Source organism: Mugil cephalus, chromosome 7, assembly GCF_022458985.1.
Source record: "Mugil cephalus isolate CIBA_MC_2020 chromosome 7, CIBA_Mcephalus_1.1, whole genome shotgun sequence".
Taxonomy (NCBI): Eukaryota; Metazoa; Chordata; class Actinopteri; order Mugiliformes; family Mugilidae; genus Mugil; species Mugil cephalus.
The window spans coordinates 19,298,155-19,321,604 of NC_061776.1; the positions used below are offsets into that span (position 1 = coordinate 19,298,155).

At 43.4% G+C, this 23,450-nt stretch overlaps 2 protein-coding genes and 1 long non-coding RNA gene across 5 annotated transcripts; 1 reads left to right on the forward strand and 2 right to left on the reverse strand.

Annotated features, from left to right (window-relative positions):
* Positions 1–247: 247 nt before the first annotated feature.
* Positions 248–13,602, reverse strand: LOC125010528 (segment polarity protein dishevelled homolog DVL-3-like). Of its 2 annotated transcripts, none has more exons than XM_047589210.1 (15): positions 12,724–13,602; positions 11,245–11,314; positions 8,395–8,510; positions 7,685–7,797; positions 7,134–7,272; positions 6,563–6,653; positions 6,368–6,437; positions 6,000–6,139; positions 5,403–5,479; positions 5,241–5,308; positions 4,983–5,132; positions 3,584–3,715; positions 3,134–3,301; positions 2,787–2,990; positions 248–1,512 (listed from the first exon to the last, which is right to left on the reverse strand). In XM_047589210.1, exons 1-15 carry the CDS (start codon positions 12,882–12,884, stop codon positions 1,154–1,156), a joined length of 2,058 nt encoding a protein of 685 aa, XP_047445166.1. In that variant the 5' UTR covers positions 12,885–13,602; the 3' UTR covers positions 248–1,153. The 2 variants fall into 2 exon arrangements, with proteins under 2 accessions (XP_047445166.1, XP_047445168.1); XM_047589212.1 differs by having other exon boundaries at positions 7,134–7,269; positions 12,724–13,601.
* Positions 13,603–15,060: 1,458 nt separating this feature from the next.
* Positions 15,061–21,899, reverse strand: copb2 (COPI coat complex subunit beta 2). Its single transcript, XM_047590302.1, has 22 exons — positions 21,760–21,899; positions 21,178–21,315; positions 20,950–21,036; positions 20,560–20,686; positions 20,272–20,420; positions 19,696–19,842; positions 19,321–19,420; positions 19,067–19,209; positions 18,688–18,887; positions 18,471–18,581; positions 18,264–18,352; positions 18,076–18,182; positions 17,833–17,976; positions 17,599–17,729; positions 17,253–17,460; positions 17,039–17,149; positions 16,714–16,928; positions 16,442–16,580; positions 16,172–16,309; positions 15,983–16,060; positions 15,709–15,849; positions 15,061–15,489 (listed from the first exon to the last, which is right to left on the reverse strand). The coding sequence occupies exons 1-22, from the start codon at positions 21,760–21,762 to the stop codon at positions 15,394–15,396; spliced, it is 2,802 nt and encodes a 933-aa protein (XP_047446258.1). The 5' UTR covers positions 21,763–21,899; the 3' UTR covers positions 15,061–15,393.
* Positions 21,202–23,362, forward strand: LOC125011213. Of its 2 annotated transcripts, none has more exons than XR_007113143.1 (2): positions 21,202–21,338; positions 22,553–23,362. It is a non-coding gene; the product is annotated as an uncharacterized LOC125011213 (long non-coding RNA). The 2 variants fall into 2 exon arrangements; XR_007113144.1 differs by lacking the exon at positions 21,202–21,338 and adding an exon at positions 21,981–22,118.
* Positions 23,363–23,450: the final 88 nt, after the last annotated feature.

Below are 23,450 nucleotides of genomic sequence, written 5' to 3' on the forward strand. Positions count from 1 at the left end.
TTGTTCAGTTCCAATGTAAAATGTACACACAGGCTGATCTCCCAACCACACACACGCACACACATCTGTGCACCAGACGGCCTAACCTTCACATTCCTACTCTTGGACAGACAGGAATCCACTGCTCTTAAATGCAAATATGACCTCAGGGGCCACTGATTTTTTTTTTTCTTCCCTGCATTGCAAAACTATGCATACACAGCAGCAACAACAAAAATACATAAAAAAATAACACAAAGCAGCAGACTTAAGTCATAAAACTATATTTATAAATAAAAACACATTTTTTTTCTTGATAAAAGAGTAGTGTGAAAGACATGGTAAGAAACTTTTATCACTATACATTATCACAAGACAGTCTGAAGAGTCTCTGGTTAGCAGATGAAAATGTGTAGTGTAAAAATGACTCTTGAAGCTGGATGCTCATGTTAAACTTAGAGAAATGAAGCTAGTTGTGACCAACTACGTATATAATAAAACAAATGCATTCTTACAGTAAGGAGGACTGCAGTTCTCTTGCACTACATACACTTTTTTCATTTCTTTCTCTTTCTTTCTTAAGTCAAGCAAATAAAAGTCTGAATAAGGTAAACTGTTAGTGTTCATTTCAGGGTTTCTTTGTTCTTGTTAGAGGTCAGCGAGTGGGGTCGAAGCAACGGAAGGAGGGAAGAGGCTTCATTCTCTCTCGGTTTCGACGTGGACAGCAGTGGGGGGAGGACAGAGAATGTTAGATAAGGAAAGCAGAGCAGAGAGGAGGGAAGAGTGAAGAGGAGAACAAATGAAAAACATCCATGTGGAGAAGCGCTGAGTCATCTTCCCCAACTGACCATTTCCACTGCCTCCCTCCCTCTCTTGCTCTTTGTCCTCACACAAACTCTTCCCCACTGTGGAGCAGAAACGGAGAAAGGCGCTTTGGTTCCATCTCGAGCGAGGGGGAGTTTCTTCATTGAAGAAAGTATGGGGCCGCTACTACTAAGAAGAAAAGCACAAGGGAAGAGGAATGTTTTCTCTCAGCATATCAATCAAGAAATCAAGGCCTCGGTTTACAGCCTTCGCAATCTTCCCTCCCTCCTGTCCTGTCATGCTGTCCTTCTCAGCCTCGCGGCATGAAGAACGCCCAATCTGCTACTCTGTTACCGACTTATAACCTGTGTCACATCACGTCTACAAAGAACTCTCCGGCATTGCCCACCGCCAAGCGCAGGGACTGGCGTGAGCCGGTGAGCTCAGGGGGCACGGAGGCGAGCTCTCTGCCGGGCGGAGCACCAGGCGCAGCTGTAGACAGATGTGCGGGCTGGGGGGGCAGACCGGGCGGACCGTACACGAGGCCAGGCCCGTACGGTATCGAGTGGGAGTTGGCACTGCGCTGGCTGATGGAGCTGCGGACGCTCCGCTCACTAGGAGGAGCCACCGAGCGCTCGCTCGGAGCCCGGTGGCTCCTGATCTCGGTCTCGCTGCCACTGCCGCCGGATTTCCGACCCTCGTTCTTGCTGCAGTTAGAACCGCTGCTTCCTGTTAACGAAAGTAAAAGATACAGCCGTTATTATTTGGGTGACACAGAAAACATATCGTTTTCTCAGTTAGATCAGAGAGACCCCACACAAGACATTCAATCCCATCTGCGGGCCAGGGGCATGACGCAGGCAGCACTGAGCCAGCTTGTGGGAGACTCTCAGGAGAGCTGCATGACTAATGCAGACGTAGTCATAGAGCACTCAGCACTCAGTCCCCTCCACAGGCCAAGTAGATTAGCTATTACTGAAGACTAATACAGATCTTCATTTCATTACAGCGCAGCTTGGTTTCTTTTCTTGCATGGTCATTACATGATAAATTTAATCTATTCAAAAGATTAGAAAAATGACTTATATTGTGAGGAATGCTTGTTCAAATGCATCAAAACCACATACAGACGCATCAATTTAGTCTCCTTGCGAGTAGCAGAGTAATAACTGCGGCCGAGTTTTACAAGCATTTGTTTTTTCAATTTAAGTCGACCTTCATTTTAAAGATCTCATGTCAATCCTTGGGTGATTTTTTTTTTTTTTCAACAAATACCATTTCCTGCATCATCTCAATAGAAATTGTGCTGCAGCCTCATACATTTAGCATTCAGCTTAACAAATAAAACACACGGTACCCCCTAAAACTGTGTTATTATTTACACGGTGTACCTTGTTAGCCTGTAAGACCATCCACCAGTATATTTAAGTCACTGTAGTGTACAGCCGCAGAATGAAGGCATCTGAGATGTTAGGTATCGGTGGACCCAGCTGTTGTTGGTGAGTAAATATCTCCGCCGCATATGCAGACGGCTCATAAAACCACAAAGTCTGGCTTTCTATTTCCACGCGTTAAATACACAAAATCCAACATGTAAATAAGGCAGCGTTGGAGTCGCTGGAAGGAATTTTTTTTTTTCAGCCTTGACAGAGCTGCACTGTGTCCGTCATATCTTTGAAGCGAGCACTGAACTGCAGCTAGCATTCACACATGTTAGTAACATGGCCGCCCTCCTGTAAGGACGCTAAACCTTAGAACTGTTAAATGTTTTAACAAACATGTTGTTGACCGTAGTGTCTGCAGAACAGCTGCTCAGAAATTTATATCAAACCTTTTTGGTTAACGACATTAATTCAATCTCACTTTGCACATACACAGACCAAATATTCTGGTTGAATATATCCGCATTAATATGGTAATAAATAGTTTTTCCTAAACACAAACTTTCTGCGTGCTCAACATTCTTACAATGAGCAGATACAAGGTGTTCCAACTGCACTCACCGCTGTGCTGGCTTCCTGCGCTGCCAGCGCCTGGTCCACCCATGAAGGGCTGTGGCAGGTCATAGGGGTGTGGAATAGGGAACTGGTACGGCAGGGCCATGGGCCACGGTGCAGCCCCAGGGTGGGGCAGAGGCGGCAGAGTGTCTTGATCCGAGGCCCCACCGCTGGAACCGTCATGATCGTGGAGAGACAAGTGGGCCATGTCTGAGAGGAAACAGAGGGAGAAAACTCATTGCACCGTGACAACACACTCCTGGAGTCCAAGTTGACTCAAACTCGCTTTCACTTCTGACACCATCAGACATTAGCAGATCCTCGCTAAACCAAAAAGCTGAAAGCTCGCTTACTGCCACAGAGGTCTCCGAAGACGTAGTAGCACTGTTCAGAGAAGGTGATCTTGTTGACGGTGTGTCTGATGTAGCCGGCCTTCAGCAGGTTGCTGGCGTATTTACGGGCTTCTCTGCGATCTGAGAACCCTTCCACGTGATGGAAGAGCCAGTCGACCACGTCAGAACCTGACACACATTTTAGAAGATGAGTCATGAGTCCAGCAGTTTCTCTAAACATGTTCATTTAAATCTATGTCTTGCTCTCATGGATTACTGGGCTGAACGTAATTAACGGTTGATTAAAACTGAAGATCGATTTAGACAGACTTGAGTAAATTCTGAATAAGTGTAGCCAAACCCCATGTAAAACCTAAACTGAGCGAATACATTGAAACAAAGATGTGTGTGTGCATACTGAAGAGGGTAATAAGAAATGCTGGACCATGCCGTCTGGCTTGTTAGACGTACCAATAAAGGCATTAGCGATGGTTATCTTTAGCCACATCCTGTCCCGCACCTCCAGACCAGACTCAGGGCAGGCCATGGCCTTAGCAACTGTTGCCATGTCGCTGTGGATCGAGAGGTGGAAGTCGTCGAATCCTAGAAAAGGTCGGAGAACACGTGAGCGTTACCGCAGAGACGGAGGAGCCACATCTTCTTGTCAGTGTTAAAACATTCAGGATTTAAAGTTTTGTTCTGAAACATTTAAAATAAAACCCACCGAGTGTTTTCATCTGGAAAGCTACAGAAATGCTGGCCTGTTTAGCAGTTTGCCTCAAATAATATTTGGTTTCCTGCGGCCTGGGCTGTAATTTGACCCCTGTTCTGTCCTCATCGTTGGATGAGGCCGGATTCAGCTGGCTCTTTGTATGAACTGGACCGCAACATTTCAGTCTTAGTGAATTAAACATACTCCCTTGATGAGAGTCAGTTCTCAGAGCTTTGTTATCAGTTCGGAGCTTTACTTCTCTCCAACCTGCCACATCTTGTATTTCCCGTTTTATATCCAAGAATGCGGATTGTGACATTTTCTGTTTGAAGCATTGTACATGTAACAGCTTCACATAAAAATTCGCTAATGAGAGAAAAAGAAGCTTACAGTGGTCAGTAAAGAATTATAACAGCTGAACATTTTACACACTCATTTATGGATTTTCTTTTTATCTTTGTTGGTGCAGCATTTGAAATATGGCCAGTCATCCAAAACATAACAAAAAGCATATGATAAATACAACTGATTAAAAGATTAAAAGACTGATGTTAAATTAGACCTAAAATGCTAAAAAACATACAACTGATTTAGATTCATATAAGATAGCACCATATCAAGTTAGTGAAAAAAAAAAATGTGTTGAGAGATGTTTCTCCAGAAATGAAGCAAAAAAAAAAAAAAAAAAAAAACCCAAAACAAAAACATTGCAGTCCTTCCAAGGATTACAGGGAAGACGAGAGTTGTGAGTTATGACTTAGTTTGGACAAGAGTTATTGAGCAGATGGAAGCAGTGAACACAGTAAAAGCTGGAACAGAGAAGTCGCAGGAATGCAGGGAAAGGGCAGGGCCACGGAGTCGGGAGAAGATAGGGATAAAGCTGTTTTTTTGGCGTTTAAAGGTGCCGGGTTTCAAAACGGTTGAGCTCGGTACTTCATTCCTCATCTCATAACTGCCTGAACGGTCATTCCTATCTACCAAGGCTTTTAGAAAGTAGGTGATAAAAACCTAGGTTTTTAAAATGCTTTTACTGCAAATTCAAGTGTGTGGGGAACAGAAAACTACGACTAAGCGTTAAGGTTCCCTTAAAGTTGTTTTGAATTAAAATGCGTTGATAAGAAGCCACAATAGGCAGCTGCAGGAGCTGACGGGACTCACGTTCAGTCTCAGGGATAGAGCTGCTGATGGAGGAGCTGGTGGATGTGACGGTGCTCATGGAGGGGCTCATGCCATATGCAGGGTACACCCCGGTCATGGCTGCCGTGTGGGACACCCACGCAGCTGGATCAATGGGCCTGATCGGCTCACCTGGTGAAATGAGAAAACGGGTTTGAATGTACTAACACTTGTGTCTTTCAATAGACCTTGTTTGTTGTTGGAAGTAAAAAAATAAGATAAATAAAGTGTTAAACTCACTCCTGGGCAGAGCAAAGCAGCTCCGAGGGTTGGGGTCCCAGCACTTTGCAACAGTCAGAGTAATGGGGCTAAATAAACACAGAACACAGGATAGCATGAGCTTCTCTTCTTTTCGTGCTCACGTTTAAAGGATGCAGCGAAGGATCAGCACGTGCTGTTTACCCTGGCTTGTGCACTATGTCCCTCAGCACTCGAACTGCGTCGTCGTTGCTCATGTTCTCGAAGTTTATGTCGTTCACCTGCACGGAGTAAAAAAAAAAAATATACCGTCTCAATAAACAATAACTGTAATTCACAGTGACAATGAAGGATCGACCCAACACTAAACTGTTTCATACATAAGGAGGTATAAAGCTTTCACAGACTTGCAGTCATTCCAATAAATCCCTGTGCACAAAGCCATTAAATGAGCTGGCCGTGGTTCAACACTGGAGAATGGGTTTTTACATCTGGTCCATACAAATATTTTTACAGTTTAGTTCGACTGAATTGGAAGAACATGCTGTGTAATAACTTTAAAAATCACATGTCATGAATTATTCTCTAATCTATGCATGAGATAAATGAGGCTGTGTGGCCTACGGGAGGGAGAGTCATTTAACAGATTCCACATTACACAGTTCTTTCCCTCCGCTAAAGATGCTGGCGTCCATGTACGACATGCAACTTTCCACGCACACACGCACTTTTCTTGCCCAAGTATGCATCAGCACGGACGTTTTTTTTTAAGGTTTCTCTCCCTTTCTCCTCCTTACACACCTGCAACAGCATGTCTCCGGGCTCTATGCGCCCGTCTGCAGCCACAGCTCCTCCCTTCATGATGGAGCCGATGTAGATTCCTCCATCTCCCCTCTCGTTGCTCTGACCCACGATGCTGATACCCAAGAAGTTATACTTCTCTGTGAGGTGGGAAGGAGCAAAGAGAGCGTTCATTCAAACGTGAAGCGAAACGAAAAAAAAAAAAAGAAAATCATGATATTCATCCATATGGAACAAATTAGGTAGTTTTGTGTGTTTTCCTGAATTGTCAAAGGACTCTGTGACTTTATTCTGAACAACAGCCATCTCCGATTATCCAATCAGACAACTCCACTGTGTGTGTCTGTCCACACGGACCAGTGTCTTACCCATGTTTAGAGTGACAGTGATGATGTTCAGAGACATGGTGGAGTCTGTGATGCTGCTGAATGATGACGACTGCAGGGGGGAATGAAAGCAAAGAAAGGTGAGAAGCAGAATCAAAAGTAACAAAAAAAAAAAAAAAAAGAGATGCATCTGGATGCATCTGTCGGGCCTTCACGTCTAACAGTGTGGGATCTCACCCTGTCCATATTTGAAGCCTTAGGTTTCCGGCGTCGGCGCCGATGTCGTCTCATCAGACGAGAAGAGCTCTGCTCAGTGGAGCTGCTGAACCTAAAAAGAAAGAAAAATATGTGGCCTTTGAAAATAAATAGTACAAATGAAGGAAATGGAATCTAAAAAAAAAAAAAACAGATTTCAAATCAGATCAAGTGTCAGGACCAGCTGGCGATAAATATTTGTAAGAGCCAGATACATTATTGAGGTAAAAATCTATTTCTTTATGTGATGGAAAAGATTAACACCCTAAATAATCTTTGGTTATCTTCCAGATGCATAAAAGCTCCAACTACATAAAGGAAACGGCCCATCGGATGCCTGAAGACTGAGAACATTAGTCTCTTAAGTGGTTTACAGAAAATACTCTTGGAGGAGAAAGCTGTGGGGGTCACCACAAAAACCACCAGACAATCTGACCGTGCTAATCTCCGCCGTAAACACAGACTCTAATCCCGGAGGCATTCCTGAAGCCTTTTCTCACCGGGAACAACACTTATGAGCGAGCTGGACGGAAAGCCGTACGAAACGTCTGACCTGCTGGTTGCGTCATCGTCCTCTGAGTCGAAGCAGGACGTGGACTCCAGCTCGCTGCTCATGAAGGACGAGCAGCTGTCGTACTCGGCGGCGCCGCGTCCCGCTGCCCGCGACGAGTACCCATTCTGCCTCCCGCCTGCTGAACGGGATCAGGACGACGCGGAAACCAAAGTTGCAGTCAAGAGCATAATTCACAAATTTAAACAGAAGCACATGCCTTAATTCTTCTAATTCACACCTCGTCTGTCTCAAGTCTTAGTTTTTCTTATAAAAGAGATATGAGGCACTCAAGAGGGTGATCATTACAAAAAAAAGCCTTAATTAGTACACGGCTAATATAATGCGTTGGCATGTTTTTATTGTATTAGCCGTGGACTAATAAAGGCTTTTTTTTGTAATAGCACCAGAGGGTCAAACCATGATTATTGAACATCTACAATCTAAGCTTTATTATTAAACATTCACTTTTTACTCGTCAGATAGACAAGATTACAGATCTAAAACGAACATGCACGCTGCAAAACCAGACAGGCTGCAGCCCTCTGTCTGACCGTGGTCGTTGCTGTGTTTCCGCCGCGGCCTCTCCCTCTCTCTCCTCTGCGACACCATGGATCCAGTCTCCGTGTCGTTGTCCAAACTGTCCCGGCCGCTCGCCGCTTTCGCGCTTCAGACAGAGACGAGAAAGAGAGAGAGAAACAAATCACACCGCATCATTTTCTTTTCGGGGCTTTAGTTCATTCAACAGACACTAAAACAAATGTTTATCTTAAGAGATTCTTGCTGGAGTTAAGCTGGAATCCGTTTAATGGCTTCTCTGGTTCAGCGTAGAGCATTCTGTAGCCGAATATTTGGCAGCGATCGCGGGAGGTTGTGTCGACCGTCTTATTTCAGTCTGGCGAGCATTTCATTTCGTTTCTGCCTCCTTCATGCTTTTCACTTAACTGTGCTTTAAAGAAAAGACTACAAAAAGATATGATTCATAAAAAAAACACACCTCTGACTAATATCCAGAACAAACGCCACCTAATGACGAATGCATGCAAGGAATAAGGTAGACTTTATCTCCTGATTAGTCACAAGACGACACACTCTCTCCATTTAATTTGTTGTTTCCTCTGCTACTGAAGTTATTAGGAAACAGAGGGATTCATTCAAGAAACGCAAACAAAGTTTGCATGGCATCGCTGTGTTTCTGCCTCGCACATTGCCCAGAGAATGCCAGCGTCAAACACGCCGAGAAGAGTTTTCTGAAAACACTAACTGGTATGAAGGAGGTCTCGAGTCTCCGATTCCCCCGGTCCTCTCCAGGGGCGGTGCCGCCTCTAAACTGTCTGCCACTGAGCCTGCGTCTGTGTGGGCGCCATCTCCAGAGACCAACTATCAACAGATGGAGACACAGGTCAGTCAGAGGAATGAGGAAACACTCAGGGGGAAGAATACACTCAAAGACACAAAGACTGGATGGTTTATATTTTACTGTCGCTGACTGCACGCTCGCCAGCATTTGCGAAAGGCAAATAAACCATCCCAGCATCTACTTCATTTCTAATACAGCAAATTACACAAACTCTCCTGTGAGAGACTGCGGAGTCTTAATAAAAATCTTATTCAGTCTCCTGCTAAATACCTACTGGGAGCAAGTCTTTACGCAAGCAACTGTAAAGAGTTTAAAAAAAAGAAAGAAAAGAAAAGAAAGAGCCTCTGCCAAGACTTGTGGTTTGTCTACCTGACAGTGTTGCCTAAGTTACAAAAGTGTGGGAAAAATGGCTTCAATGGACCAACCCTGAGCCGTTTTGTTCGGTTGGTTGGTTTTGTTTGGAAACCATTTTATTTGATGTATTATTACACAAGATCCCGACGTGCATCAGTCCCGTTTGATCAAAATACACATTTTCCATTCTCCTGTGGATCTTGCAGCATCTTGGACGGCGTCCACATTAGAAATGGAGCATGTGTTCGTGTGCAAAAACATCCTTGAAAAGACAAATTAAGATCAATGTGAGACTTAAGCCTTTAATAGCGGACTGCGCTGGTGAAGAAGCTAAAATCTGCTAGCTGTTGATGTCAAAGTTGGGATATTTACGCCTATTACTCAACACCGCTAACCAGCAAATATACACACTGTATCTGTTTATGATGGGATAAAAAAATCCTGCTCTTTGAACTAGAGTGCTGCGGAAAGAATTCGGTTCAATTTAATTTTACACACTGGCATTACGAGGTTTCTGAGGTGACAAGGGAGTTTATTTGTGTAGGAGTATCTGTTGATTTGTGCGCCTGTCTGCGTGAGTTAACGATGGAGCGACAGAGGCCAACAAATATGAAGAGCCACAAGGTTTGGATGCAGCCAGAAAGCTCCTACCTTTTGTCAAGTCCCAACGTCCCGCGTTACTGTTGCTAGGTGAGAAAAACTAAAGCAATGTGAGGCCCGTTCATATGGAAAAATGGCAAAAAAAAAACTGTAGCTAGCACTGAAACTTGTTATTGTAATTCTTCATTTCAAATGTCTGCTAATGTTAGCACGGCTGCTAGCGTTAGCTGTCTCGTCTGTTACGTCGAGACTCTTATTACAGGTTTTTTACAGGAATGGGACCCACACATTGTCACTGTTTGTCTAACCTAGCAACAGTAACACAGGTCAGGACAAAGCGTAAGAGCCTCCTGGTTGATGGTCAGCATACCAATAAGAAGGCAAGCAAAGAGTTAATTAAAGAAAAGTTTGGTATGGTAAAAAAAAGACAAAAGGTTGCTTGTTCAAAAACAAAACTAGCCATGGTGCACTGGTACATTTGTTTAACTACGACAACTACACTGTGCATCAGTTAGATCAGAGCAGAGATATCAAACTAAATGTGCTGTACAGACACAAGGAACGAAATAAAAATACTCGTCACCGTTAACCTTTCAAATTATTCCTGTGAATCCTTTTATCCTGTTTAGTTCAGCCTCTTGCCGTTCGCAGCCAGTTTAATTCAGTGTGCGGGAAGGGGGCATATGCATTTAAATTCCCAGCTGCGCTCTGAGATGTAAACAAATAATAATTTTGATGGATAAAATCTGCCACCCAACAGCGAAACACAAGCGCGCTAGATTCAGGGTGCCGGCCCGCTGCGGTGGTGTGATATGCAGCGGGCCGGCACCCCTGGACCCTAGAGAGCAATCGGTCAGATCACTGAAACAACAGATGAACAGTGGAGACAAACAAATGGACATACTGTAACAGAAATAACACTTCATTGTAGTGGAACATTTCAACAACCCCCGAGAGATAACAAACCTATAAGCGCGCATACACACATACACACACACAAAGAGGGGAACCGGCTTTTAAACACAACTAAAGCTGTGCACAGTATAATGAATATGACCACAATAGACGGCCACATTAGGACAAGCATCTGGATTATACACTCAAACATCTTGACTGTGTTGATGGCTCTCAAATAAGAACCTATGATTAAATCCGCACTGTAAGAAATTAACTGCATCAGCATCAGCCTTTCACATCGGGACACAGAATGGTCTTTCTCTGAACTCTATTCTCCCCTCTCCGCGAGATTCAATCTTCTCGTTAGACGACATGCAGCGAGGATCGTTGAATGAGATATTTTCCTCCTATCCTGTGATTTCACTTGCTCTTAATCCAATTTCAACATGGAAAGGAGAGGAAGGGCGGCTCTGCATGAGCACCAGATGTCTTTTGTGTTACCGAGTCGGCAGACTCACGGCGTAGAGCCTTTAAATGAGATGCTACATGTAAGCACATGTATGTTGTGCGTGTGGACTTGTGTGAGAAATTAAATTTCTTAAAAAGAGATGATGCAATTGCGCAGGAAGAAGGGTATCTGCATGTGTGTGTTGCCCTGAAGATCATTATGTGATAATGATATTATCACGCAGATGCATAGGGCCTCTCCCTAGAGATGAAGTGTGGTCGTGGTCAGAGCACAACAGATGGGAATCATTGTTACACACTCATGCACGCAGTTGCCACACAACCACTTGAGCGCCCCGAACAAAGACAAGCACACGGCAACAACAATGAAAAAAATAAATAAATAAACAAACAAACCAAAAAAAAGAAGTACTCCGGGATGTATTTTGAACCTACCCATGACACCACACGGCCGTTGAAACAGGGCAGCTTAGCGTTGTCGTCGGATATTTCCTCCTTTACCACCCTGTAAAGAGAGCAAAGCTTTGTTTCAATAAACCGGCACAAAAGCACTCGCTGGGCAATAAAACGTGACGGTGCATTCAGGGGAACAGGAGATGGGCAATAGATCCGGGTCAGTCAGGAGAGACACTAACCACACCGCCGACAAGGGCAAGACAACTTTACAGATTAGCAAAAAACAATTTTTCAACCAGTTATCAGTCCACACCAGAATGTATAGTAAATACTAAAATGTGAGTGAAGGTTCTTGGTCATCCAGATCATAGTATATTCAAAGACAAGCTCAGACGAAGACAGCTGACCTCCATAATTTAAAAAAACAAAAGAGTAAATATGTAACCATGTGAGTGTCCAGCAAACTCCTCCAGTTAATCAGTCTAGACTGGAGCGCTCCTCTATGGGATCAAATGTCAGAGCACACCTTGTCACGCAGTCAGGAGGTCAGATCGGACGCGCATCTAGCCGAGCGCCCCCAGACCACTGGTGATGAACGCTAGCTGTCCCTCTCAGTAGGTTTCTAGGTAAATACGAGCAGCAGACCGGTCTGACAACCTGCCCAATCCTTGCTCGACGGCCTAAAAGCTTTCAATGTTTATTTCGAGCGCGCCCCTCCACTCTTCCTGAATAGCTGTGGGTCCTTCCAAAACACGTCTTTCCCACTTCCAAATGTTCTTAAGTTGTTGCCCCACCCTTGTTTGACTTTAGCCACACACACACACACACACACACACACACACACACACACACACACACACACACAAACGGGGAAACCTGGATGAAGTCTTAAAAAAGAAAATAGAAATCCCCCCCTCTTTTTTTTTTTTTTTTTGGCTCCACAGAAGACTCCACTGTATGGAGGAACGTAAAAGTTTTCGGGCCATGTTTCAACACAAAAGGACGTGCTCATAAAGCTGCCAGGGTGATGAAGAGGACATTCCTGTGTCCAACTCTGCATTCCTCGGGCTAACAGGCAGCAGCAGCAGCAGCAGGGGCCTGTTAGCCAGAAACGTTCAATACATTACGGCCAGAAACGAGTTATTATCGGTGCTGTCACTTAACCATGCTCCCACTTTGTCTAATAAAAGGTAAAATGTCATTCAAGACTTTCTCCGAGACTGACACACACCGAACTTGGTCCGGGGCCAATTGAAGGCGCAGGACGCGTCAGCTAGCCCCACGAGCAATGTAAACAACCGGGGTCTGGTCTGGACGGTGGTGGTCGCTAGCGGCTAACAAAGGACCGACACGGAGCGAGCTAACGAAGGACAGACAGGTATACAGAGGACAGCCGAGGACAGGGACAGCTGGACGGGAGGACAAATACGTTCAGACGGTCACAACACCACTAGCGCTAGGGAAAACTCGGGCTTCGCGTTGTGCGGACAACCACACAATAAACCCTTTAACAGTTACCCGAAGTCATCGTCCATGGATTTGAAGAAGAATTTGTAATTTGGCTTCTTGAGGACATTTTTGAAGTCTGCCAGAGTGACTTTGTCCGCCGGCACCGACACTTTCACCAGATACGGCGTCTCCTGGTCGTCGAGGTGGTAGATAATTTTGGTCTCCCCCATCTCGGACTGCGGCTGAGCCAGGGCAGGCTGGGTGCATCAAGCCGAGGGCCTGGCAGGCTCCCTCTCGGGCCCCGACTCCCCGTGGCGCTGGCTGCGGCTGAGCCCTGGTCCTCCCGGCTCTCTCCGGCTGGCTGGCTGGCTGGCTGGCTGACCCACTCTTCGCGTAGTCCTGTTTCTGTCGTTACTATGCCAGCTCGCGTTCCGCCTGCCTTTCAATTGATACAAAAAATACCTCCTCCTCCTCCACAAAGCGTCCTAACACCGCCCGTGGATTGAATCGCTCTGCTTCCCCTTTGTGTTAAACTTCCAAAATACCACCGAAAGCGCAGAAATTGGTAGAAATTATGGTGTGAAAGGGCAGCGAAGATAAACAATCCCAGAAGGGTTGGTTTTCCCTTCTCGCTAGCTGCCAAGCTCGGTACTTTGTTGCACACGAAACTGCACAAACCGTCTAGGCCTGTCTCGGAGGGGCGCCATCCGCAGGAGAGGAGGAGACATGCAGCTCTGAGAGCCGAGAGGAGCTGCAGCTGCATGCAGCGATCAGCAGAGGCGCTCATACTGACGTACAGGGCCACCGGGCCACTGTAGGTCAGAGGGCACCCAGACTCGGAACAAAATAAATACAAATTCAAATACATAATAAATACATATCATTATATATTAATTTACATATTTCTACACTGTTTCTAATTGAAATTATGAAACTAATGTCAACATATAGTGATTAGCCACTACAATAAAACCACTGACGGGAGAAGTCAAAAACTTTGTGCATCTCGTGATTTGTGTGGATGTTACGTAGACACGTACGTAGCAATGACACTGACGCAGACACACGCACACACGCCCACAAAAAACAAACATGAAAAACAACACAAATTGTCATCCAAATTCACTACATCCCAAACTGATTAAGTAGAGAGAGCCTCCCCTCTCTCAACTCATCGGCCCCCCTGTAACAACATATTAACAACTTAATATTGTGGTTGATGGGTGTAAAACAGACAATAGAAAGTTGTCCCTTTTTAAAAGTGTATTGTCAACTGCAGCCAGTCATGAAGCCTGGTCCACATATAAAGCGATTGGCTTTTGTCCATTACTTTATAACTGACAATTAGTCACTGGCTCTGGCTGCATACCTTGCATATTTCTCGCCCTATTTATCTCTGAGTGAAACAAGCTGAACATTAATATAATGGATTTCAAAGAACTTGCTCTTCTTGTTGTTGCGCCTTTCTATTTGGAAAGAAAACACTTACCTTCAACAACGCTGCTTCACCAAGTAGGTTCACACAACACTTCAAATCCGCTATCAGCATGGTGAATTTGAAGCTATGGAATGTGTTTCTCTGTGGTAAATGTTTGGGTAACTCTGTGCTTGCATCATATGTCAATAAACTGTGTCAAGGGCATTGTTTGTCACCTCAATCACTTTGCCTGAATGGTGACATCAGGTCATTTTGGTACTCATCCACTTTACTTATACTTTTTTTTTCTTTGCTACAACTCATTAAATTTCATTAATATTTCAAAGCTTGTTGTTGCCTAAGACTAAATCTAGACTCCTTTTCTTACCCATTTTAAAATTACTTTTTACCACAGAGTTCTAGCATAATATTGCATAATAACTTGTAAAACAGAATACGTCACCCTTTATTCATAAATGAATCTCATGTAATTCTTATTACAGCGCTTTTGAGTTTGACATTCCAGGTCAATCAAAGACTTCTCTCATGCGGTTTGACACTGAGCCTGTGTGCACAAAACTTGAAACACAGTCATCATCTTACATTTACATTTGGGGCACTTGTTAGTCAGTAACCATCAGAGATAGAGGAAATACTCAGATATTTGACCACACCACAGAGTAAAAATGTTCAAAGTACTAAAGAATAAAAATAATTTGTACTCATTTGTACAAACAGAATCTTAAACCCAGTCTTGCATCTTGCTGTTGAGCATGTTTAAACTGCTGCACAAAGTTTTCCCACTACGCATGTCAATTCTTTAATGTTTTGTCCTTGTTGGTGTTTATTATCCAGCGCTTTTTTTTTTTTTTAATAAGCCAACCCTTTAAAACTATTCATGTTTTATTATGTTTAATTCTAAATCAACTTAGAAATTTTATGGGAAAAAAGTACAGAAGGTTTAGTACAGGACACTCTGAAGTCAAATGTGAATATGTACAGCAAACAATTTATTGGACTGAATGAACGTTCACTTGCCATTACAGACAATACAAAACAAAGAGTAAATAACATATTGCCCAGTGGACTGTTAGCCCATGAAAGTGTTTGAAATAGATACGATCTGTCTACTTCTGAGAATAAAACAACTGATTTCATCATCTCCTGCCTAAAGTCTGATGCTGTGAAAGGCAATCATGATATTATAGCATTTTTTTTTTTTATACGTACAAATACAAAAAAAAGGGGAGGAAAGCGTTTGGTCTCTTTCTTTCTTTTAAATATGCTCTGTAGAGTGCTTGGGAGCCGAGTGGTGGGAAGTCTTAATCATCTAGGAAGTCATCATCAAGGTTAACGTCTGTGGTGTCAATATCGTCCAGCTCCATGTTGTCCAGGTCCACGTCCAGGTCATCCAGAGCCTACAGAAAATCACAAGCAAAGCAAACTTAACATTCTCTTGGAGAGCCAAATTATTTTACTTAGAACTAAAAACAAACAACAAACAAAAAAAAAAATCAATAGAAAACACTGAAATAAATATCATGTATAATTGATGACAGAAATAAAAAGACAACCTATACGAATCAAAAGTTGGAGAGTTGAGTTACTCTGCACAACAAACACTAAATAAGTTGTACCTTTTCTTTTTCTTCCTCTGAGAGTGCAGGGGTCTCCTCTACTTTCTGCACCGGTGTAGGAGCAGCAGGTTCGGGCAGTAAAGGTGTCACAGCGGCAACAGGAGCTTCTACCACCGTGGTGGACTCTTCATCGTCTTGTTTCTGACAAGAAGTAAATAAATAAACGGGTCAAACAATGAAAGTTTGACAAAGACTAGGTTACGGTTTCTCTAGATCTAGTTGCAAAACTATGTGTAATCACATTAAGAGGAACTGTCTGATACTCTAGACAAACCTTGGAGACTTGAGGAATGAAGATTCCTTTGGGTTCGTATCCTTGGGCCTCTTCAAGAATACTCCTGTCTTCATTGGGCTGGAAAATGTAAAACACAAATTCAGAAATACTGTTATATTAGCATTTGTAAGTTACTACATGATTGATACAATGATAAAAAGTGACAGAAAAACATGTGACATGACTTACTGTAACAAGTGGATAGTCCTTAGCCGGCCTGGAGTTTCCCAAGCAGGTCTCTCTCAGGTAATATTCAGCTGCAAAGGCTTCTTTCAGCCCAGGGAACAGATTCTCGTACTCTGTAGGGTCTGCTAAGGATTCGGCCGCCTGCAGTGAAGATTTAGAAGAACAGCTCAGGATCAAGAAGAAATACCCAGATATTGAAACTCTTCCAAGAAAAGGTCAGACTTGTCATAAACCAACAGGAAATACTGATTGAACTATTAAAAAAAAACTGACCTTCTGGTTGACCTTAGCCAGGTTCTCTCTCCACAGTTTGACCACGCGGGACACCTGGCTGGGCAGGTAGGTGCGAGCCAGGAAGGCAGCTTCAGGTAGTCTGTTTGTCCTGATTAGAAGCTCCAAACACTGATCCAGTCTGTAGAGAGATGACCATTTGCAGAATAGTTACACTGGGAGCCACATATTTAATGAGAGCAATACATGTCTGTGCCATAATTTGTCCACTCATCTCACCCCGCCCCCTGCAGTCTCACGCATCAAATACTCACTTCCCCTGCAGGAAGTACGTCATGAAGGCCACGTTGTTCTTGCCGTCCCTTTCTGCCCCCTCAGCCAGCTTGCCCACCATGTTGGCATTACCGGACGCAGTGGCGAGGAGGAGCAGGCCTCCGTAATCCTGGGCATGGTGCAGGCACTCCTGGGCCAGGCCGAACTGGCACTTGCTAATAGCCAGCTCTGCTAGCTGCTTCCACTTCTGCTCCGACTGCAGAGGTGAGAATGACAAACATTAGACCAGAGGCGATATGAGAATTTTGATGCAATGTTTTTTGACGAGGTAATGAGTGACGCGACAGAGTTTGGCCTTGCTCTTACTTCTGCTTCCACAGCCAGCTGGTAGGCAATCTTCAATTCTCCCAGCTGCAACGCCAGCTCAAACCTGTGCTCTGGGTCTGTGGACACTGCCAGGGCCTGCTGCTTGAAACCCTGATTAAACAAATAAAAACCCATCAGCACCCTACATGTACAATTGAAGCAGAGCGGACCAACAATCTAAAAAATAAAATTAAGTTCTACTGTGTTTCCTTACCTGTTTCTCGAGGAAATGTGCCACCCTGGTCCTCTGCTCTTTAGGTATAGTTGGCAGCACCTTGTCAGCCATCCCAAAGTCTCTCCTCATTACGGCAGTCTGGTACTCCAGAACGGAGACCAGCAGAGAGTAGGTGACAATGTTGAGCTCCTTGTCTCCCAGGTAGAGGCGGTCATCTTTTGGGATGTAACCCAGCAGGTACATGGTTCTGCAGGGAGTGAAGGCAATATGTGTTGAAAGGGCTGTATTTTTTTTCTAAATGTAGCAACTATTACATATTTACTGTAGTACTTGAATGAACAAACTTAACATATGCTGTCCCCACCACTTAACTTTGCATTCTTACCTGTCCAGGTGAGCAATAGTGACAATCTCTCCTCCTACGTAGTAGTTGAGTCTGTTAACAGAGCTGGTATAGATGAAGCAGTCTCCAACCCAAAGTCCAGTCTTCACAATCTCCTGGATCTCTCCCTGGACCTAAACCAATGGAAATTGACATTAAAGGATTTAAAATGTTTCTAGCCAAAGAAACACATCTCTAAACAAAGGATGTGCAATGGATCCACTTTGACAGATGTACCTCAAAGGCATCTTCAATACCATCCTCTGTCACCCCTTCATTGTTTTCTTGGGAGGAAGCTACTTTTTCTGCCATGTAGCGCAGAATGAAGAACGACTCTTCTGTAGCAATGCAGACCAGTTCACCGGAGTCTGACCAGAAGATCTGAGAAAAGAGAAAGAAGAAACGGCAGAGAATAAGTGAATGAGAAATGACTTGACATGCATCTCTGAATGTAGCCACGTAGCAGAAACTGTATCCTACATGCTTGGGCTGGATCTCGATGCGGCGGATTAGCTCCGTGTTCTCCCAGTCGTAAAATGCCAGGCCGTTCACTGACCTCACACCAAGTAAGAAACCTCCATAGATCCCTGCAGAAGAGAAACGCAATCGGTGAGGAAGACGGACAACTCCAAAACAACCACTCCATCTTGCAACAATGGTGTCTTTACCTTCAGCTCCAAAGTCAGGCTTGAAAGATTTCTTTTCTTTGAAGTTTTTGAAGATTTTGACGACACTGTTGCTTTCTCTGATGGCATATCTGTTAAAAGAAATAATAAAAAAATGATTTAGTAGAGTTGCAATAATTCACACACATTTCTCTGGTGATGAAATGTGGTGCAGTGTCTCAAAATTGAATTGTTTACTTCCATACTTACTCAGAGGAGTCATGAGCCCAGACAAACTCCTGCGCTGAGCCGAAGCTCTTGTTTCTCAAGGCCATAGCAGTATAGATGATATACTCTCCATCTCCACACACCACCACGAACCTGGTACACACGGACACACAAATGAGTGATGAAGCTCCTCTGTTCGAGTTAGTATTAGAAATGCATCATTATTATGGCCAGAGGCCTGGACAGAGGGGGAGCATACCTTCCGTTGGGATTGTGCTGGATGGTTTGGGGGTAAATCTCACAGCTGCCCATGTCTTTGACGGCCAGCGGGAGCCTCTCTCCGTCCTTGATTTCAGCATCGCCCATGGCTTTCAGGTTAGCCTGCTGTATTTCACTGTGTTTGGCCCAGATGATTTTGCCGTTGGTGTCCATAGACATGGCTGGCTCCTCCCGACCCACCTACACAATCAGATCAAGTATGTAATTATACCGGTGATGCGTTTCTTCTTATGTCTTTAATAGATTTGTAGCACAACAAACTATTTTCTGCTTTATGTGGGATTTTGTAAACCATCAAAAACAAATGCTTATAAATGTGTACAAAAAAAAACTTTCTTAACCTCTTTCCTTTCACTCACCTTGATAATGATGCTGCCTTCATCATAACCGAGTGCCACATTGTTGGAGCCCCTGAGGCCGCACACACACCACACTCGTTCCATGCCGTAGTTCAGTGTGCTCTCTAGGCGGTAAGTGCTTGAGTGCCAGATACGCACCGTACCTACAGACGGAGGAGGACAGTGTTGTATTTAGGAATGACAAATGAGTCCAAGAAGGATGCATCCTGGAGCGGATGTATGTACAACACAGGATGTGTGGAATTCGTGCTCACCGTCTTCTGAACCTGTGATGATGATGGGCAGCTCCGGGTGGAAGCTGACACATGACACGTTCTGGGCATGACCCTCCAGAGTCTGGACACATGTCTTGTTCTACAACACACGGTGGAAGAAAGCCAAAACCATTATTATGAGTATACAATGCTAAACTATCCTCAAAGAGAGGAGAGGAAAGATTTACATATTTTATTTTTTACAATCAACTCTTATCTTAGACTTTTTAAAATGTATGAATGTAATGTAACAAAAATCTGCATTTCAGCAGGAAAAAGTTGTGCCTTGATTATTATCTTTATTGTTGGAATTCCATGACGTACGTTCAAGGCAGAGAATGAGAGCAACAACATGAAAACAAGTAGTTTTCTAACCTGGTAATCCCAGATCTTGACTTGGCGGTCATCAGCACCTGATATCAGGTAAGGCTTGTCCCCTCCACTGTAGTAGTCGATACAATTTACTCCTTTCTCGTGACCCTCCAAAGTGAAATTGGGAGATGAAGAGCCTAGCTGCCAAACCTACAACACAAGAAGATGACAGAGAATCACTGAATGGACTTCAAGAACTTAGATAAGCATGAGCTCAATTTATAATCTTTAAAGATGTTGCAGTAAAATCTCAGTTCCCGACTGTTTACATTCAGAGAACGCTACACCTTGAAAATATTTCACCAAAGGTCTCAGAAATTTTTAGTTTGTCATATTCAGAAAATGCATCCTCAGTTCTTTGTTATCTGTGTGCCCACTGTGTTCTGAAATCCGACAAAGATGTAACAAATTTTAAAGGCAGACCGTCTTGTAGCAGAGCGTAGAGTGCAGAGACATTACCCCAATTCAGGGGATTAAAACTATCTGCATAAACTTCAGTCAGTTGCTCAGTTAGACCTTGGTTCCACAAGCTTAAGTGGGTAAAATGATTGCAGTGTGGAAAGTCTGCTTTAGCTTTACCTTAATTGTCCTGTCCAGGGAGGCACTAGCGAACTGGTTGTTGTCCTTGGGGTTGATGACAATCTGCATAACATAATGAGTGTGACCTTCAAACACCTGGCTGCAGGACCACTTCTTGTCCCAGTCCCATAGCTTGATCAACATGTCATCTGTAGACACAGATACACAGTCATGAATGTGGGCTCACGTAAATACATACATACTAAAATAAAAACCCATTAAGTCTGTAAATAAATGACAAGAATGTGGATTTATGTAGACGAAGAAACTATGAGTTTATTAACGTACCGCTGCTGGTGAGAATGTATGGCTGGGTAGGATGGACAGCAATGCAGCGGATATAGTCCGAGTGGGCCTCAAACATGTGGACCCGCTCCAAGGTGTTGTAGTTGAAGACACGGATCTGCATGTCATCCTGCAAAGAGAGATAAAGATATCTAAATAGACATCATCTTAGCACACGGATAATAATGTCCAGCAGGGTAAACCCGCATCAGGCCTTAATGTAAACATAGCATTTGACATTTCAGAGCACGTATTAACATGACAAACAAACCACACCAAATCAAATATACATATGCTTACTTTACACCAATTGAACAAAACTATTTGCAGTATGGATCAATAAGTTTCAGAGTTGTGATCTCAGTTAAAGAAATAAATAAAGAGAAAACTCACTGCTCCTGTGATGACCCAGTTCTTCCTCGCTACGAATTTGGACGCTCTTACAGGGAGGTCGCACACTTCAAAAGTCTTAACCAGAGTCTGTAAAAAAGGTCAGAAGGTTATAGTTTGTTACACAATGACTGATGTCTGCCACGTTCAAAAACAGATTCTTGGTAAATGGTATTGTCAGATTTTGAGGTGCAATATCCAGGAGTGGCCCCTTAAACGTCCCGTCCATACCTGGGTTTCGTGGTTCCACACACAGACACTGCCGTTGTACAGACTGGCCAGCATCCATGGCTCAGTTGGATGAAGGTCCACACTCTTTACTCGGTCAGACCTGGCTGTCAGCCTCCGCTTAATGTCCAGCCTCAGAGGCTGAAAAGACAAAGGCACATTAGGTGAGTTTTCTGGCGCCGGTCAACGTTTCCAGAAGCAGTATTCAAGATCTGGTTCAGTATTGGAGTGTCAGCCTGAAGATCCAGAATGACTGAACTGCTAATAGCACCGGTTAGCAGCTAACAGCGAACAAATACACGATTTCACCGATTCGGTGTTTGAAGGCGAGATAATAACTTTTGACAACTAATTCTGAGCGAGTGTGTGCACATATAAAGATAATACACAACTAAAGTTAGAAATATTAAAGGGCCTTAGCTACAATTTCCAAAGCTAACTCGAGCTAACGAGTCGCTAAGCTATTTACAAGAGAGCGTTATCATTTGACATGGTTTCACGGCCCTTTTAAAACTAAACTACGATATTCAGCTGACATGTATGGAAACAAAACACACACTTGCAGCTATTTTAAACGCATCTTACCATGTTTTATCCCCGGGTTGTCGCAATAAGATCAAATAAATGTGTTGAACCGTTGCGATTTCAGGGAACAGTAGAGACTGACGTGGAACTTCCTGAACTTCAATCTCGCGAGAATTGCGTCCTGGAAGTGATGACGTGACACGAAGGTCCGTCAGCCGTGGAAAAGCTGCCACGGTGACACGGAAATCTCAAAGCTACTCAGTTTATAGCGAGGCAAACAGAGATGCTATTACACTACTGTATTTTGTAGCTGTCTAAGACACTGCTTTAGTGGCAGGTCCAGTATAAAACATTATGAGATGACTCTACAGCACGTTATGATGTCTCTGCAAAGGTTTCAGAAGAGCCATTGACTTGAAGTCAGTGTGTAGTTATTTATTTCTTTTTTCTTTTTTTTCTTTTTTTACTTGTGTTAATTGCATTTTCTCCTTATTGTATTTTATTGTATGATTTATGGCCTATCTGCAAATGGCTGTCATTCATTATGCTATAACACAATTCATTATTTTATAATGCCACTTACTTCTGCTGTGACTTATGTCTCAGTCATCACTTTGGAAAAACTTCTTCACTTCTTTGTTGACAGAGTGGATTCTGTCAAACAGGTTACCAAGAAGACATCCTTTTTAATAAGGATTTTTGTTTATTTGTTTGCTCCAGCTCATTGCTTGCTTTGTTGAGGATGCACAAGTGGTGTAGATTTCCTTGAAATTAGATTTGAATCTTCCAATTTTTTTTTAATCGATTCAAGATTTGTCTCATCCCATCTTCTTCTGCCTATTATCCTCATTAGGGTCATGGAGGTTGCTGGATCCTATCCCAGCTGTCATCGAGTGAGAGGTGGGGTACGCCCTGGACCATTCGCCAGTCTGTCACAGGGCCAACACAGAGACAAACAGCCATTCACACTCACACTCAGACCTTGGGTCAATTTAGGATATCTAATCAGCCTAACGAGCATGTCTTTGGAGTACCCGGATGAAAACCCATGGGGATACAGGAAGAACATGCAAACTCCACCCAGAAAGGCCCAAGCTGGATGATTCAAGTTTCAACCTTCTTTATTGTCAAATACTCGACGTTACAATACAATGTAACATCATTACCAGTACTGGGATCCTTGGTGCATGGATTTGAGGAGAATCTCAGCTAAATGATTAACCAGGAAAGAGGCAGTGTGGACCCTGGATTGCAAGTCAGTGAGTAATGTTACCTCCTGTTTGAAACCAACCAAGGAACTACCACATTTTCCCAGCAGATGGCGATTTAATCATTAGTTTGGATGTGTTAAATGCAAGAAGTAACTGATTATACAACATGAATGTTCCGTCACTTCAGACTTTATATTCTCCCACGAAAAAGTTTGTTCATAAATCCTGTTCACTGGAAATTAATACGATGATTTATTCTTCTACGACTTCGCTATTTCTGTCACTAGATGCAAAGGCTCAAACTAAAGTTCAAAACAGCAAAAACATGCAAATCAAATACGACATAGTATATTTTCAAAGCACCTTTATTCATTCATTCATTTTGTTAACGTGGAAAGTGTGTAAAGTTTATTGACAAGCAACATTTAACCAAGTAAATGAAAACAGAAACAGACGCTATTCTTTTTTCTTGAACACTTGAACACAAACTACATCTTCACATGTCAGCTCCTGTAGAAGAAATTGAGTCTGTTGATGTTA

Bases quoted from the DNA above. Each gene is read 5' to 3' on its own strand.
- LOC125010528 (XM_047589210.1), bottom strand. From the start codon at position 12,884: ATGGGGGAGACCAAAATTATCTACCACCTCGACGACCAGGAGACGCCG. The intron at 7,798-8,394 runs GTTAGTGTTTTC...CTCTGTCTGAAG, and splicing joins TCGAGACCTCCTTCATACCA to CGCGAAAGCGGCGAGCGGCC. The intron at 7,273-7,684 runs GTCAGACAGAGG...GATCCCGTTCAG, and splicing joins GAAACACAGCAACGACCACG to CAGGCGGGAGGCAGAATGGG.
- copb2 (XM_047590302.1), bottom strand. The intron at 17,977-18,075 runs GTAGGATACAGT...CTCTTTTCTCAG, and splicing joins TCGAGATCCAGCCCAAGCAT to ATCTTCTGGTCAGACTCCGG. The intron at 16,061-16,171 runs GTAAGTCATGTC...TACATTTTCCAG, and splicing joins AGGACTATCCACTTGTTACA to CCCAATGAAGACAGGAGTAT.